Genomic DNA, 15,267 nt, shown 5'->3' with positions numbered 1-15,267 from the left:
CATGGGCTTGCTGCTGGGGAAGAAAGGGCATAAAACAGTGACAGTTTTTTTCCTCCTGCTTGATAAGTGTAGGGGGGATTTACGTTGTGTATGACAACCAGCAGCTATTCCAAGAAAAATCTTTAAGATGGTTACTTGGATCTGTGTACACTGCCCACCTGGTGGTTATGGAGTGAACTGTTACTTTAAAGAATAGTTTAAACAACAGCCATGTTTGGGGCAGGCTAATCTTGCAAAGAGAGCAGTACATATAACAGGAGTCTACAGTGTGATAAGGGGAAAATTCAGCTCACTGACTAGATGTTTTAATGTGCGAACTCTAGGGAAATAACATATTGACTATTCTGTTGTGCGCAAGAAAATTGAAGAACCCTTTGCAGACAGAGGGCTTGCAAAGGATTCTTTCTGTTTCTCTTAACCAAAATCTGTGGCAAGATGTTTGAAATCAGCAGGACGCTTAATGCTGCTTTGTTAAATAATGAGGTAATATTTTGTCACTTTTTCTGGGCAGCATCTGTTTTTTCTCCTTTTTCATATGTTGGTGAAGGATTCAGTTTAATCTTATGCAAGTAAGAGATTTTTTTAAAAAAAATCATTCTTCAATTTATTATTTTTTTCCTTTTGATGCTTTTGGAGAATTGGGTTGTCTTTTATTTGCGGTTTCAATCGGCTGCTGTTGCCTAGGACATTATGCCACGTAAGGCTTCTAAACTGCACAGAGTAGGTAGTTATTAACGCTGAATTGGCTTCTGGTATAGTCCATCTGGGCTCTGTATGAGAGAGCTTGCTAGCGGCTACTGATGCTAAGATACCCGCAACCTTTGGGATGTATGCGTGGTGGAGAGGGGCTCAGTGATATGAGATCACTTCTTTTAAGGGAAACTGTCATTAATGAGTCAAGAAACTGCTCATTTATGGTAAGGAGAGGGAGGGGGGGCTGGGAAACAACCCTGTGATTTCGTTTTTATATTGGATTAGCTGTTTAAGACAAGTTTCTTTTTGTGGGGATGGAAGATTGCACTAAAAATATGCTTTGCTCAGGGGCTTGCTGGCTGATGCTGGAGAGACTGTATAGAGAATCTGATGCTTTACAAATGTCACCACCGTGATGCGGTGGTCAGTCCCTTTCCCTGAGAGATAAATGGTACTATTGGAAACACGAGAATAAGGTTGACTTTTTCAACAATAGAATTCTGCCTTTGTCTTTCCAGAGAGAGGCCTCTGAGGATGTTTGAGCATTTGTTTTAGTGTTTCTCGGAAAGGCTGCGTGTGTGGGGTGCTTTTTGGGAAAGCGGTCAGTGTGCAGAGTACCTGGATTTATAGATGGATAAGATTAGCTAATTTTTGAGAGGAGCAGCGTGCGATTATTGTTTCAGAAAAATGGCTGAATCTTGATATGCACAACGAATTTATAGTAACAAAGTAGGCTGAAGTTGAAAAGACTTAAAAATAATTTCTGGATGCCTTCTCTGGTGTTATTAACCCCTGAAGAGACCTTAAGTAAAAAATATGCATTACAGATCTAACTTTAATATTTGATGTATATTTGCACAGGAATCTGTGGTAATATAGTAGCTGTTGTAGCATTTTGATGTCTGTGTGTTCAGTCCAATGGGTCACCTAAATTTGAGTTAGGAAATGTATCTTACAGGCTACTTTAATCTATGCTAGTTTTTACTAAGCTACAAATGTGCTCAGAGAGATGCGTGGTGAGAGAAATCCTCTGCAGCCTTTCACATTGTTCATATTTTAATTGAATTCGGTGCTCATTCCACGAATAGATTGTATGATGTTTTTTAAATGTGATTTTTCTCCTTGCTTGCTTTGTGTATTGCTGGATTTTATGAGCTTTACTACATTTCATACGTTTTATTGGTGTGTTTAGTCTCTGTGTGTGTTTGAGCGTATCTATGGTTCAAAGAAATTTAAAATGTACTGAATGTCAGTCCCTAGCTTAGTAGTGTGGAGGGAATATTTATACTTTTTAAAAGATGAAACTTGTAGAACAATTATTTGATTTACATGTTTTGAAAATGGTTTTGGTGGCTTGTAGTCAGGTTTTCTTTCTCTAGGAAAGAGCTAAGTGAGCTTATAATGTGGCCCATCCTAGCTTTCTCGGTTTTCAGCTCTTACATTTAAAAACGCTTTCAATGGTTCTGATTTTTTTTTTAAGTGTTTAGTTGTTTAAATGAATCTGTGGATGGTAAAACTAAACGATTCTATGTGTATTAGTAGGGTAATACTCGGTTGCTTTAGTTGAGATAAATGTAAATTCAAGGCTTGTTGTAATTACAGAGTGCTATGCCTTGTTACTTAGTACAGAACATGCTTTAGGAAAATAGTTCTCAAGTAAAGAGAAATGAATGCTTCCTAACTTGTGAGAATTCTTACAGAACTTGCCGTGGTCGGAAGGGGGTAAAATATTGCTGTTTGGAAGTGAAGTTTTGTTAGTTTGTCAGTGGCAGCGAGCGGAGGATTAATGAGTGTGCATTGTTAAGTTAAGCACGTTTCTCGAAGGCTGGAAAAGAAAAGTCTTTTAAATGCCCAAAGTTCGCTGTTGTTTTATTTCCTGTCGAGCTGAAGAATAATGAAGCGAGGTGGCAAAATAATTCTGAAATACTACTGTCGTTCGGGGGGAGCGCCTGATAAAGAGGTGTCTGCTGTGCCTTAGACATTGTCAAGTGGCAGCAACATCAAATCCACTCCTTTAAAAATACGTATTTCAAAAAACCTCACCGGGCGGAAGGAAGGAGAGATGGGTTGATTATTAAAATCAATAGTACCTGAAAATAAATGCAGCTTTAAATGCACGTCAAAGTGCTTTTGTTGTGCCTTTAAGCCTAGAGGCAGATCATTAAATATGCATTTCTCCGGAAAGCAACTGTCGAAAAAGATAAGGTGGTTAAAATACGCCGGACCTGGGAGCGGGGCGCGCAGGAGGTAAGGAGATGTAGGCACTGGAGCATGGCCGAGGTATGGCACCGCCGGGCCCAGGGGTGGGAACGGGGGGAACCAAAAAAAAAAAAAAAAAAAAAAAAAAAAAAAAAAAAAAAAAAAAAAAATTAAAAAAAAATACGGGGCTGCGTGTTGTTTCTTCAACCGGGCCTTAATTACTAGACACAAGCAGCAGTTCAGAAATCTGGTCTCTGTTGTTGTAGAGGTCACCGCATCATTAACATTGTCAATCTGGCAGCGGCTAATTTCAATAGCACCTGATGTCGCAACGCCTCCCCCCCACACACACCACACACACCCTCCCTCCCCCCTCCCGCCCCCCCCCCCGCGCGCGCGGCGCGCTCGGCCAATCAGCGCGCGGCGCCGCTGACAGATGGTCCCATAAATGGCGGTAAAGGGGCGACGGCGGCCGCCAGTCGCAGCAGGGCCCGCGCCGCTCCGCGCGCTCCGCTCCGCGCGTCCCGCCCCGCGCCGCTCCGCGCTCCGCCCGCCGCCGGCGCCGCCGCCCTCCCGCCGCAGCACCACACTGAGACAACGAGATAATATACTTAGCTATTATTATTATTATTTATTATTATTATTATCGCTGCCGCTATTATTATTTTTATTATCGATAATAATTTCTCGCTGCACAAACGTCTAGCAGTGTGCTTTGTGGCTCTTCAAAAAAAAAAAAAGAGAGAGCATAATAATAATAAAATAATTCCCTGAAACCTTAGCAAAACCGTTAGAAGAGTTGAAGCCTTTCAAGACACCCAATATTTGCCATTAAGAATGGTTATGGTAGGTATTAGTAGTTTTAAAATCTGATCGTAGCGGGTTTATATAGAGGTAGATATAGAAGCTAACATACAGGTTTTCCCCGAATCTGCATCATTCTCAGTCTGTGTTTTCCCATGAATTTAGTTTTCTGCTACTGATCTGTTTGTACATGATCTCTCCCTTTCCCCCCTCCTCCCTTTCTCTTTCCCCCTCTCTCTCGCTCTCTCTCTCTTTCATATTTAATGTCTGCGTATCCTTTAATAAAGGATGTACTTTGTCATTTTAAGGTAATTGCGATTTCTCTCAGAATAAAGAGAAAAGCTCATTTCTAATGCAAGGCTGGTATGTGGCTAACTGAAATGCAAAAGGAAGAAGAGGCTTTTTTTTTTAAGGGTGGGGGAGAGTTAATTTCCACATTGACATTTTGGAGATAGAAATGCAGAGCAAAATCCTTTGGGGGGGGGGGAATGTTTAAAAAAAAAAAGCCTCGAGATTGGTAATTTTGTTTTTGGTGGACTGCGCAATAGGTATGGTAATTTTAAAAGAGGGTGATTTATATGAGCTTCAGTAAATGCTGCATATTGTATTTCAAAGAGTTTCCTGTCGTGACCTCATAAAAAGAGGAGGAGGCTTGTATGTGTTGCAGTGCCTAGTATATGTCGATTTTGTTGCATCGTTGGGCAGCAGCGCTGTAAGAAGGAATGTCAGCTTTTACATAACGCTCTTTTTGCTTTTGACTCTGTGAGGGGCTGTAAGGGTCCATCTTTGTGATCACAGATGGAGTGGAATGGCTTGAAAATGGTAAGTGAACGGGGAGAGCCTGCTCGTGGGGTTTTGTCTCGTTTCTCGTGTGCCTCGCGAATTTCTTTTGTTCAGGGCGGCGGATCGTGAGTCATAAAATAAAATTAGGGAGCCTTGTTTATTTTCTTTTTTTTTTTTTTTCGGTGGGATATGTCTGCCTGTGTGTGTGCTTGTGTATCTGTACATCCATTTACCGTGCCTAGCTGCGATGGCACTCCACAGCGTTTCCATTGAACGTCGCGTTTCAGTTGAGCGCGGATGGTCTCTGCTGACAGTCACGGTGTCATGGTACCGCGTGTGCCTGGCGGAGCGGGCGGCCGATGATGCCTTTTAATCTCCGTTCCTATTATACCAGCCTTAAATACAAACCTAATAATCGCCTCTAAAAATCCAGGTATCGCGTTTCCCATGGAGCCGGTGCTGTCGAGGATGGATGGGTGGATGGATGGATGGATGGAAGCAAGGGTGTGTTTTTTTGTGTCGGGGTGGGGGCTGGGGTTGGGGGAGAGAGCCGTGTTGTTTTGTGCTTTTTTAAATGCCGGGAGAAGTCAAAGCCATTTATGTGAAAAATAGTATTTCTATTTTTAGCCCGTATTCTCCTGGCGGAGGAGCCCGGACGTGCTCATCTCGTCCCCTCTTTTGTGCTTTTCCTTACAGATTGTGCAAAATGGCATGATCAGACACGCAACTGCGGGCACCGGGGCTGCGCCGAGCGGGGCGACCCGGGTGGGGGCTGGGGCCGCCCGCACAATACCCGGCCCTCCTGCCAGCCCTGGGATGGGGGGGCCCGGGGACCCCCCCTTCCCCCTAATTTAACGTTTTGCAGACTTTTGCCGCGGATATTTATTATAACCGGGGAAACAAAGCGACGGTCTTTTCCCATTCTTACAGGATTGTCTTTGTCTAGCTGCTTGTTTTGATGGGTGTAAAACAAATAAGATTAGACTGAGCAGCCGAACTGAAAGCGATAGCTGGGAGGAAAAGCCAATGAAAGGTTGCCGGGGAAACGAGCATAGGGGAAGCTGAGTGGGGGAGCAGGTGGCAATCATGTGGGAATACTGCAAACAGTGTAAAAAAAAAACCCCTAAAAAAAAAAAGAAGCAGGGGCTACCTCGATTATCTCTGCTCTTCTTTGTGGCAGTCACAACTTTAATTATTCTTTATAAATAGGTGTTAATTACATTTCTGGCTCAGGCTTACAGTGATTTCTAGAAATCTGGTTTTAAGCATCTGTTCTTTCTCCTTTGCAAAAGAGGGTTATCTTTTTTTTTTCTATCCCCCTCCCTGCTGTGAAATTGTACGTGCAAAAAATTGCAAGGAATCCTGTGAGGCAGTATAAAAAAAAATGTAAATTATATTGAATGAAGTTGACAGAGGTATAATAGTGAACTCCCACAGCTGATAGCTTCTGCAAATCATTTCTTAGAATTTTCCAGCAAATGTCCCTATGAGAACAGTAGGTAGAATGAATTTACCCTAAGCAGTGATTTTGTGTTAAGTGATATTGGTATTTTTACGAAATCAGATGGTTATATGGCAGAATAATCAGTTCAGGGGAGTTCACCATATTTTAGGGTTTAGGCACTGAGAGGAATTTACAAAAATACTGAAATTTTTCTTCTCTTCATCTCCGGCCCCACCTTTAGCCACAGTCTGTTCTATGTCTGCTGGAGCAATATCCGCTTCCAGTGTCGGGCTCCTTATGGCAACTCTACTTTTTAAACCACAGCTGAATATTTGGGTAATCTTGATGGTCTCTTAATTGTAGTGGCAAACAATAATGGGAAATAGCTGGTGGTGCTAGAAGTGTTAAAAAAGCGTAGTAGACTAGTAAGTGATAGACAGTAGCGTAAAAGATGTAAAAATGTGGTTGCCCAGAAAACGTTCATCTATCACACATCAGGAGGCATAAGAAGCAAAGCAAGAATATAGAACACGCCTTTCTTTCAGTCTTTGGATTTGCAGATATTTTTACTTTATTCCTTTCTCTGGTGCAGGGTTACTTTGAATGCGAATTCAAGCAGGGATAGTAGTGCTTGGTTGAAATAGGAATTTAAAAAATTAAATACCCTTTTTAATTTCTTTTAAGTATTGCTTCTGCTGCAGTCCTTTCTGTGAAAAAGTGATTGAATGGCCCTCTGAAAACTGCACTGCTTTATAATATAGAGGGGGAGAAAAAAAATCTTGAGGGGGTGTGTGCGTGTGTAAAATTCCGTATTTTACAGTCTGTGCATGTGCAGAGATGCATTCTGACATGCATTGTAGTGGTACGTGAGAGTAAAATAATTTTTCTTCTGTCCAAAACAGAGATACTGTGTTCTAAATCTGTTAACTTAGTCATGACAATAAATAAGGGTGCCTTTTATTATACACAGCTGCATTGTTTGTTTTAAGAGTCATCAGCTAGTAGTTACATTTTCATTTTCTGTTCAGTTTCGTGTTTCTACAAAGATTTTAAAATAATGAAATCCTTGTTTTACGGTGCACGTGTTCCTGCCCTGATATTCCTCTTTTCTTTGTTTTAAGATTATATTAATGAATACAGCCTGCATGTACATAGTGACATTTTCTTTCTGCATGTAAAAGATTGCATTGTAAATCTTCCTATAGAAAAATAGCTATTAAGTTAGTGAAATAGAATTAAGATTGCTAGCAATACTAAATGATGAAAATGTAAAACCTTTCTGTAGAGACAGAAAGATACAGAAAATGTAGTTGTCCTTAGACATGACATTTTTCTTTTTTTAAAAACTGTTGTCTTGGTGTACTAGTCAGAAAGGAGGCAATCTTACAGTTGGATATTGATGCAATGTGAATACCAGCCATCAGTTTAAAATCCTGTCCTCATGTACTCTGCTAATCAAGTTCCCATGTTAGATACAGGGATGCCTCTCCACTGGTGACTGGCTTGGTTGCCTCCTTTGCTTTCTTCCTCTTTATTAAATTTACCTTTTTGAGCTCTCTCAAAGTGAGCCCGAGCTGTTGTGACAAAGGATGGTTACAATGAGCTGGAAGGGGTATACTTAAAAATCCCATTTGAATGGGTTTGAAATAGTCTTCATCATCTTTATTTGGTCCTGTTAAATATTGTGACTCTATTGAAAGAAAATCTAGTTGCGTTAATCTTACATATATTTAATGGATTTTTTTTTTTTAAATAATATCTTCTAACTTACAGGGAATGGGGTTTTTTCCCTCAGCCTTCCTATTTGGTATGCTGGGAGTGTACTAATTAAATGCAGGTTATTTTCTGTGAGTAATTGTCATACTGTTGGTACATAACCTAGAGCCACTCTACACCCTGAGGTTTTTCAAAAGAAATAAGGTATGATTGCGTCCCGGATTCTGGCAGGGGAATTTGGTGTCTTCTTCAGGAGCTTGGACTTTGAAAATAATTTCAGCGAACAGCTCAGGCAAGAAATGGACAGTGGCAGAGAATATTATGGTGAGAGAGATGCAGATAACTTGACAAATCCACTTGTCCGTGTTGGCCATCTGTGTCCTCTGGACACCTCATTTACATGCCTGGACACATTAAAATGTACATTTGTTTGTCTGTGGGACAGCTAACTGGATACACTCCGATGCACTGGCAAATACTGCAATGCAGTATTTTTTCAATGTCATTGGGGTTTTGGGGGAGAAGTGGGCACAGAGAGTTTTATTGCAAGTGAGGTGATGTTAAAAAGCATGGTACCTCTGTAAGGGATAGGCCAGATTTTGCAAAATTTGCTAATCTGTGATGGAAAGTCACCCCTCCCCCTTGCACTCCTCTCCTTCTCTTGCTCTTTTCCTTTCTGTGTAGGGTGGAGGAAAAGATGGGTACGTGTGTATTTGTGTCTGTTTATGCATGTGTATATTCCCTTCCCATTTGAATAGCTGATAAGGAAAACGCTGGGATTTGGATGAGGAGGGAAAGGGTGTTTGTGTAATGTAACACTTCCCAACTGTTTCTGTAAATGTCCAGGTACCGGCGGTGTAGGACTTGGAGCAACTTTAAAAGAAGGCATGTTTTTAATTTTCTAAGGAACTTTGTGAAGAGGAGGGCAGCGTTGCAATTCAACAAGTATGATTGATAGATTAAATCCTAATAAAACATGTTTAAAGGGTACCTGTACCTCACCTTAGCCTTTGGGTATGTTTAACCATTTGAGATAATGTAAGGGGAAGATGTTGGAGAAACAGATACTTAGTCTCCTTCCTTGCTTTTCCCCTCAAATGATCAGTCTTTACTTTTTTAAATACTGGAGTATTTTAGGTGCAAGGGGCTTTTGTAGGTCACTAGCTTTACAGCAAGAAGAGGAAAGGGGGGAGAAAAGGTCTCAATGTGTCAGAGGCAGTAATTGTATAAAATTAGCCATCTAGAAAAGGCAGGAAAGGCTTGGAGGAAAGAAGGAGGCACTAATATGTGAAACAGCACTGTGCTAGTCGGGGAGATAATGAGTGATAAATTTGAACTGGTGCAGTGGTGTGATGCCCATTAATTTCTCAGAACCTTGACTTTGCAGGTTTGTTACTCCGTTGTTCACACCTTTAATTATAACTAGTTTTGGATGATAGCTTGGGGCACTGAAGACGAGACCTTTTGTTTGTTGTTTACTCATTTAAATATTCAGAGTTTGCAATAGCATTGGAACATCAGTGTTAGAAATTAAATACTCTCAGATGAGATTATAATAAGAATGCAGTTAATTCTTGGAACTGCCTAACATTGTCTTATTTGTAGCATTTACATTGCTTTCATGAGTTCATTAAGAATTAGCACAGCAATATTAGGTTGAGCTTTATTTTCTGTAGTGAAAATCTGTGTGCCCTAATGGAGCTCCTGATGCGTTGTTGCTTATTTAGAGCCCAAAAAGTAGGGAGGAAGTGGAGAGCCCGTCTTACCTATTGTTCTACCCTTGACAGTGCCTTGCATGAGAACTTTCACCTCAATGGCTAAGAAAATCTGTACAAGTCAGGAAATGCTGGGAACCAGTTAGGGATTGTTAATTAAATGGGGAGAAAAAACAGAATATTAAGAAAATAATTAATTAAAACAAAGGATAGCTAAACCTTTGTGTGTCCTCTCTGGAAATGAGATGTAGTTGCACAGTGTAAGATACGAACCTGGCTTTGACAATATTTAGAGGCATGATGGTATAGAAAATGCTGTAGTACGCCTTCGTTGCTAAGGCACGCGCAGTTGCGTCAGCAATGCTGTTGTGATGGGAAATTATTCGTCCTTGAATTCCGGGGCAAAAATAAGCTTTCATTTATTTTATTCTTTTAAAATTAAACTTCTCTAATTGCTATAAAATTCCGTACATGTTGCTGCTGGTAGTCTTCCCAGTTTGGAGACGTGCGCCAGCCTTTTTTCGGCATCAGGGCGGTGACATTTGGTGGCTTTGGAGCACTGGGGACCCTTGGAGCTGAAGGTGGCGCGATAACGTGTGTTTGTTTCAAAGCAGACGCCCGTGACTATGGGAGGCGGCTCTCGCCTTGCAGTGCTTCGAGAAGGTTCCTCACGTAACGCGTCTGTGCCTACGTAAGTGATGTTGGTGTTGGCAGAGGGCAGCAATGCCACTGGAGCCTTTCCAGTAGCGCCAGCCCTTCAGATCCAGCCGCTCCGCCGCACACCTGGCGGCGCTCGCTGAGCTGCGCGAGGAAACCCAAACCGCTTCCCCGGGTTTTCGCTTCCTGAGGGACACTGGGTGAGAAGGTCCCACCTGATCTCCATGTAGAGGCCCCTAAAGGTTGCTGCTGGAGCAGGTAACTGTGCCCGGGTCCTACTTGTTGGCCTGTAGTTGCATGCGCTCCCCTTTGGAGAGGCTGAGTGGTTTCCTGAGCACTTCCAAGTATTTTCTCCCAGGCTGAGTGCTGTTGAAAAGCCTTTGTAGAGACATGAGGGATGAAGGATGCATGTCCTTCTTGCTTTTCTTCCTTTTAATAATCTCTCATGGTTGCATTCTAGAAAGCTAGCAAAGACAACAATTTACTCACAATTTGTAATTGAAGGAGAACCGCCTCCTCTTGTAATGTTGTGTCTAATTGCCCAGAAGGGCATGGTATTTCTGCTACTGCTGGTCAGGACAGTTGCCAGAAGTCCTTGTTTCCCTACTGTTGTTAACAGCAAAACTCATGTTTGTGAGTTTAAGAATTACTGTTACTAGACTGAACTTCATTGGAAGGTTTGGCAATGAGGATTTTTTTTTAAATACATGGATTAATTAAGACTCTTGATGTCTATGAAGTGCTTGGTGTGTGTGGAAGTCAACCTGGTTCTAGTAGTTCTGATTAGAGAGGGTCATAAACTACATGAGCAAAATACTAACAAACCTTTTTAAAGAGTTAAATGCTAACCTGGAGGGGAGGCCAGGCCTTTTTTCGGTCCCCTTCAGCTGATCTGTAGATGCCCGTAGTCAGCGGCAGTTTAATGTTAGATAACGTGAAATTCATGACTCAACGGCATGAAATAACCCATATTTAAGTCTCTACACTGTGGTGGAGTGTTAACACTTTCTGCTTTGGGCTTCAGAGGTATTTGGGGTATTTGGCTTTTCTGCCTGCTTGAAGGTTTTATAAATGTGACTGTTAATTGCAGTACTTGTATTCATCTTCTCTTGGTCCTTCTTAATCTTTTAATGGTGGTCGGTGATTTTTCCCTTTACTATGTGCAGAAGATCTTGTGGCAAAGATGTTATTTCTGTAAAGCAGAAGGCACAGTCACGACTCCGTAGAAGTAATAATGTATGTAAATAAATGCTTCTTAAATAAAAATAGTTCTAATATATCTTTGTTCCAAATGAAGTTACTGGCAGTAGATGAGTAGGGGGAAGTTGATTTTTAGCAGAAAGCATGAATGCTGGAAATTCTTCCTAATATGCCTGTGCCAGCTATACTGTGACAATGTTGCTGTTGATTCCCTTCCTGTGAGAGCAGCTGTTCAGGGAATTAAACTCTTTGCTTGATGTGGAGGGTCCTGCAAAATTCAGTGTGCAGCTATGGTGGTGGCCGTGGCCATTTTTAGTGTGGCTGTTGATAGGATCTAACTCTGATCCAGCACAGTAGCATATTGTTCTTTAGCCTAACTGGGCCAGGACAGAATTATCATTCTGTATTTCTTGTGCTCTGTGAGAGATTCCGGAGAGCACTTCAGAATTTGACATTGTGTTTGATAATTTATAGAGCACAGTTTATATTTAACTGTAGACATACTAATCCAGGGAAAAAGAGTAGTATATTTTTAGAATCCTTTTTTTATTGTCTGTGCTTGTCATCACCCAACTACTGAAAGAAGTGCTCGCAAATGTAAATGCTCAGATAGAAATTGAGTTTAATTTCCATCGTTAGTCTTTGCTAAGTGCAAAAGTGAATATTACTTGTGTGATGTTCTCTGTGGTGATCAAGGAGCTTTGCAGCTATGCATAGCTGATGTGGCTGCTGGAGGAGCCACGTTCTCCTCCAGCATTTCAGCACCAGACTGGACCAGGATGCTTGGGCTGAGTGCCTCCATAGCCAGGGTGCTTAGGTGATGTAGTAGTTTTAGTAGTGACAGTGTGATGTCTGTCACCGGCCTGTTTGAGGTGAAATGGATGGAAGTGGATCCAGCTCCAGGTTTAAAGCGCCTGCCTGTGGTCGCTATGTGTTTTAAGGAAAGCATAGCCGATAAAGGACAGTAACTTCGTTCCTTTGGCTTTTTTAATGCTTAAGCATTAGTTTATGTGTGTTTAGGTTCTTAGGACATTTCCTCCTCCTGATGTCTAATAGTGGATGTTGTATTTCCAGTTGCCTTCTGACGTCTAAGTGAAATGTCATTTGTGGGGCTTGGAGTCAGGACAGCTGGGGTGGTCTGTGTTCCCCCCGTCCCCAAGCACCTGAACAGGGACTGAGCTTGACAGGGCTCCCGCTGGGTGCTTGAGCAGAATTGTTTTAACCAAGGGATTGTTATCCATGAGGTCTGCTCACCTTTTTAAGAGGAGTTTTGGTACATCTTAAATTTCTTGCTGTTCAGGGTATGTTTGCTAATTTACATTTATTGAGGAAGGTGTTGGTTTGGCCCATGGCGTGCTTCCTTCCTGTAGTACAGAGATTAATAGTTTGTCTAGGATAGAACATAACGATCTGTTAGCCGGAACTATGACAGATACTTACTTGATATTTGTCTTTTATTGATGAAGAATAAATTCCTAATCTCTAATAAGTCTTTGAGTTTAGCATAGATGCTTTCATGCATGAGACTGTTTGAATTTAAGCATTTTACTGAGATATTTATTGCATGCAGTACTTTAAAACTTATGCTCATTTAAGCCATTTTGTAGGTAGTTTTGTGAGACCATCTGAATAAAAAGCTACCTCTGTTCTCTCAAAGGTGATTTCTTATTATTTTGCTCCCAGAAGCTTCTCAGACTTACAGTGTCTATTATCTGCTCCCTGTCTTTAAGATGGTGATGGCATAATATTTTCAGTAATTCTTTGTAACTTTGTCTACCATAGGTCTGTTACAGAAGTAAGAATGCTTATGCTTTGTGAGAAGGTTATTTCCATAAGCAATGTTAGTGTGATACAGAGCTGTAGACCTGCTGGTCAGTTGTGGAAAAGATGTAAATTTATTTTTTATTTTTAATCTAGAAAAGTTTTAAGAGAAATACTGATAGCTTGCAGCAGGCAAACATTTCTAATGATGGAGATAGGACTTAGCTGAACATCATAGTTTCTATTTTGGGGTCTGTCTTGCTTAGACCTGCAAGCTGCAGTATCCATAGAGATGCTGTTGCCAGCAGTTGAGATGTACACATGTACATCTCAATGTACATGTTGATTAGTGTTTCCTAATTGCATTTAGCAGTGTGTCTTCATTAACATCCTGTTGAGGACAGAGCCTTAAAACATCTTGGTTGGGTCGAGTGTTTCACTAAGCCATCCATTCCTGCCTAATATAAGCCTGGCTTTGCATGAAAAATAAATGGGCAACATTTTCAGAAGAGCTTATGGCTTAGGAGCTGAAATCCTATTGCAGTGAACTTTAATGAATATTAAATTGCTTAAGGGCTTCTGAAAATTGTAGCTTTTTGTTTCTAGAACTTCTAGTAGAAATAACAGCAGTGGGGGGTTGGATGTTCCTAGGCTTCATGGAGAGCCTGCACTGTCCTTGCTTTGCTTTGCCTTCTGGTAAGTAGATGTTTTTAGGTGTCAGTATGGCTCATAACACAGGTTTCACTGACTAAACTCTGGGGTTGCAGATGATTCTAGATTATTTCTTAAAGGGAGGAAAACATTAAAGTGGAATTGTGACAGGTCTACAGCAGCTGAAGACTTGCAGCTGTCTGCTTCTTTCATGAACATGTACGTCCCCGTGGGAATCTGTGCGTCAGTACACAGTGCTACATACATATTCCCAAGTCAGTAATAGAATTCAGTTACAGATTAGCAATATATAACTCAGTAACAGAGTCAGTAAACCAAACAAGTAAGAAGTGATTAGGAAACAAAACTGAGCTAAAAATAAAATTCAGAAAGTAACCAGAAATATAAAAAGACTCTCAATTTCCTTTGCTTTCATTTCAGTGTATTTTTAGGCTGCATGTCCTTTAGACTGAGAATCTGTCTTAAGTGTTGATCTCTACCATGTTCTTACTGAATAATATGTAGGCTTTTGAGAGACCCTCTTCAGTATTTCAGAGTTTTCCTCATGTCCTTAATGTTTTTGGTGGTATATCTGTTTTTTTATCACCCTGCTAACAACGATTTCAAACATGGTTTCTGTTAGTCACAGTCTCTTTTTTCCAAGAGGGACAATGCAGTCGCTGGGAGACCTCTTGCCTTTGTGGTATCTGATAAACTCTGCAGCCCATGGAGAAAGAAGGTTTCATCAAATTTTGGCTTGGAGTGTCAATCAAAGAGCTCTTTTTGCTGAGACCTGATTTTTATTTTTTTCATTCCTTTAGCCTTTGTATGCATCTTGAGAGAGCAAGTAGTAGCTTAAGTGAAAAGGCAGGAGGGAATAAGAAGCAATCTGGAATGATGAAATTACTAAAATAAAGCCCTTGTAAAATTTTAGGCAGAGGGTTGCCTGGTATGAATTTGGCAGAAGTAGAAGTGTGATTGAAGAAGAAATAGATGTTCCTTCAGAAGTGAAAGTCTGACCGTGTTGTCTTTATTTCAGTCCAAAAATAGTGCAGCCCTTTGAGCAGAGGCGGCGGGTGACCCCCGGAGACGCGGGTGGGCAGGAGCCATTGGTGGCCGTGTCCCAGGACAGAAGTAGGACACATCCCTGCCACCAGCCTCTGTTGCAGTCCGTGGTCTGTGGGATTCAAGTGGTTATAGGGGTTTTTAACCCAAGCTGGTTGGATCCCCCATCTAATAGGCTGGACACATCCATTTTCCTCTCCTGGTGTTTTGGGTGATGCCTTTCTCCAAAGCTGTGTTCCAGAGTGGTGTTTGAAATCTGTGAAATCAAGGCAGTGTTTTCTCATCTCTTCATATATGAATTGGGTTTAATGGTAGAAATGGTCATAAACTCTGGCGAAACTATTCCAAATAAAGTAGGGGATAACTAGCTGGCATTCCAAAAGTCGGTTTGCCTTAATGAAAAGGACAGCTCTGATCCAGAGACAGAAGGAAACTCCTGTGTCCATCACCTATTACACCTCTTTCTTCCCTACCATCTTGCAAGTGCTGTTGCTGTGGACTTCAGTAAGATACTGGGAGAACAATGAAGAATAGAGCCAAACACCTCTGAGGTTTCCAACAGGCATAGTTACTTGATAA

The 15,267-nt window shown here is 41.3% G+C and overlaps 1 protein-coding gene across 7 annotated transcripts in view; it reads left to right on the top strand.

Annotated features, from left to right (window-relative positions):
- Positions 1-293: 293 nt before the first annotated feature.
- ELAVL4 (ELAV like RNA binding protein 4) overlaps positions 294-15,267 on the top strand; it is a 64,726-nt gene continuing 49,752 nt past the window's right edge. The window contains exon 1 of one of the 7 annotated variants that reach the window (XM_059853854.1): positions 294-483. In XM_059853854.1, the coding sequence (XP_059709837.1) occupies positions 436-483 (48 nt within the window). In that variant the 5' untranslated portion in view covers positions 294-435. Of the gene's footprint in view, positions 484-785; positions 918-1,007; positions 1,145-3,440; positions 3,739-4,353; positions 4,519-4,746; positions 4,913-15,267 lie in introns of those variants that run through there. The other 6 variants (XM_059853852.1, XM_059853853.1, XM_059853857.1 and 3 more) reach the window with 6 other exon arrangements.

This window comes from Haemorhous mexicanus, chromosome 9 (assembly GCF_027477595.1).
Source record: "Haemorhous mexicanus isolate bHaeMex1 chromosome 9, bHaeMex1.pri, whole genome shotgun sequence".
NCBI classification, from domain to species: domain Eukaryota; kingdom Metazoa; phylum Chordata; class Aves; order Passeriformes; family Fringillidae; genus Haemorhous; species Haemorhous mexicanus.
This window is presented reverse-complemented; position numbering and strand designations above follow the sequence as displayed.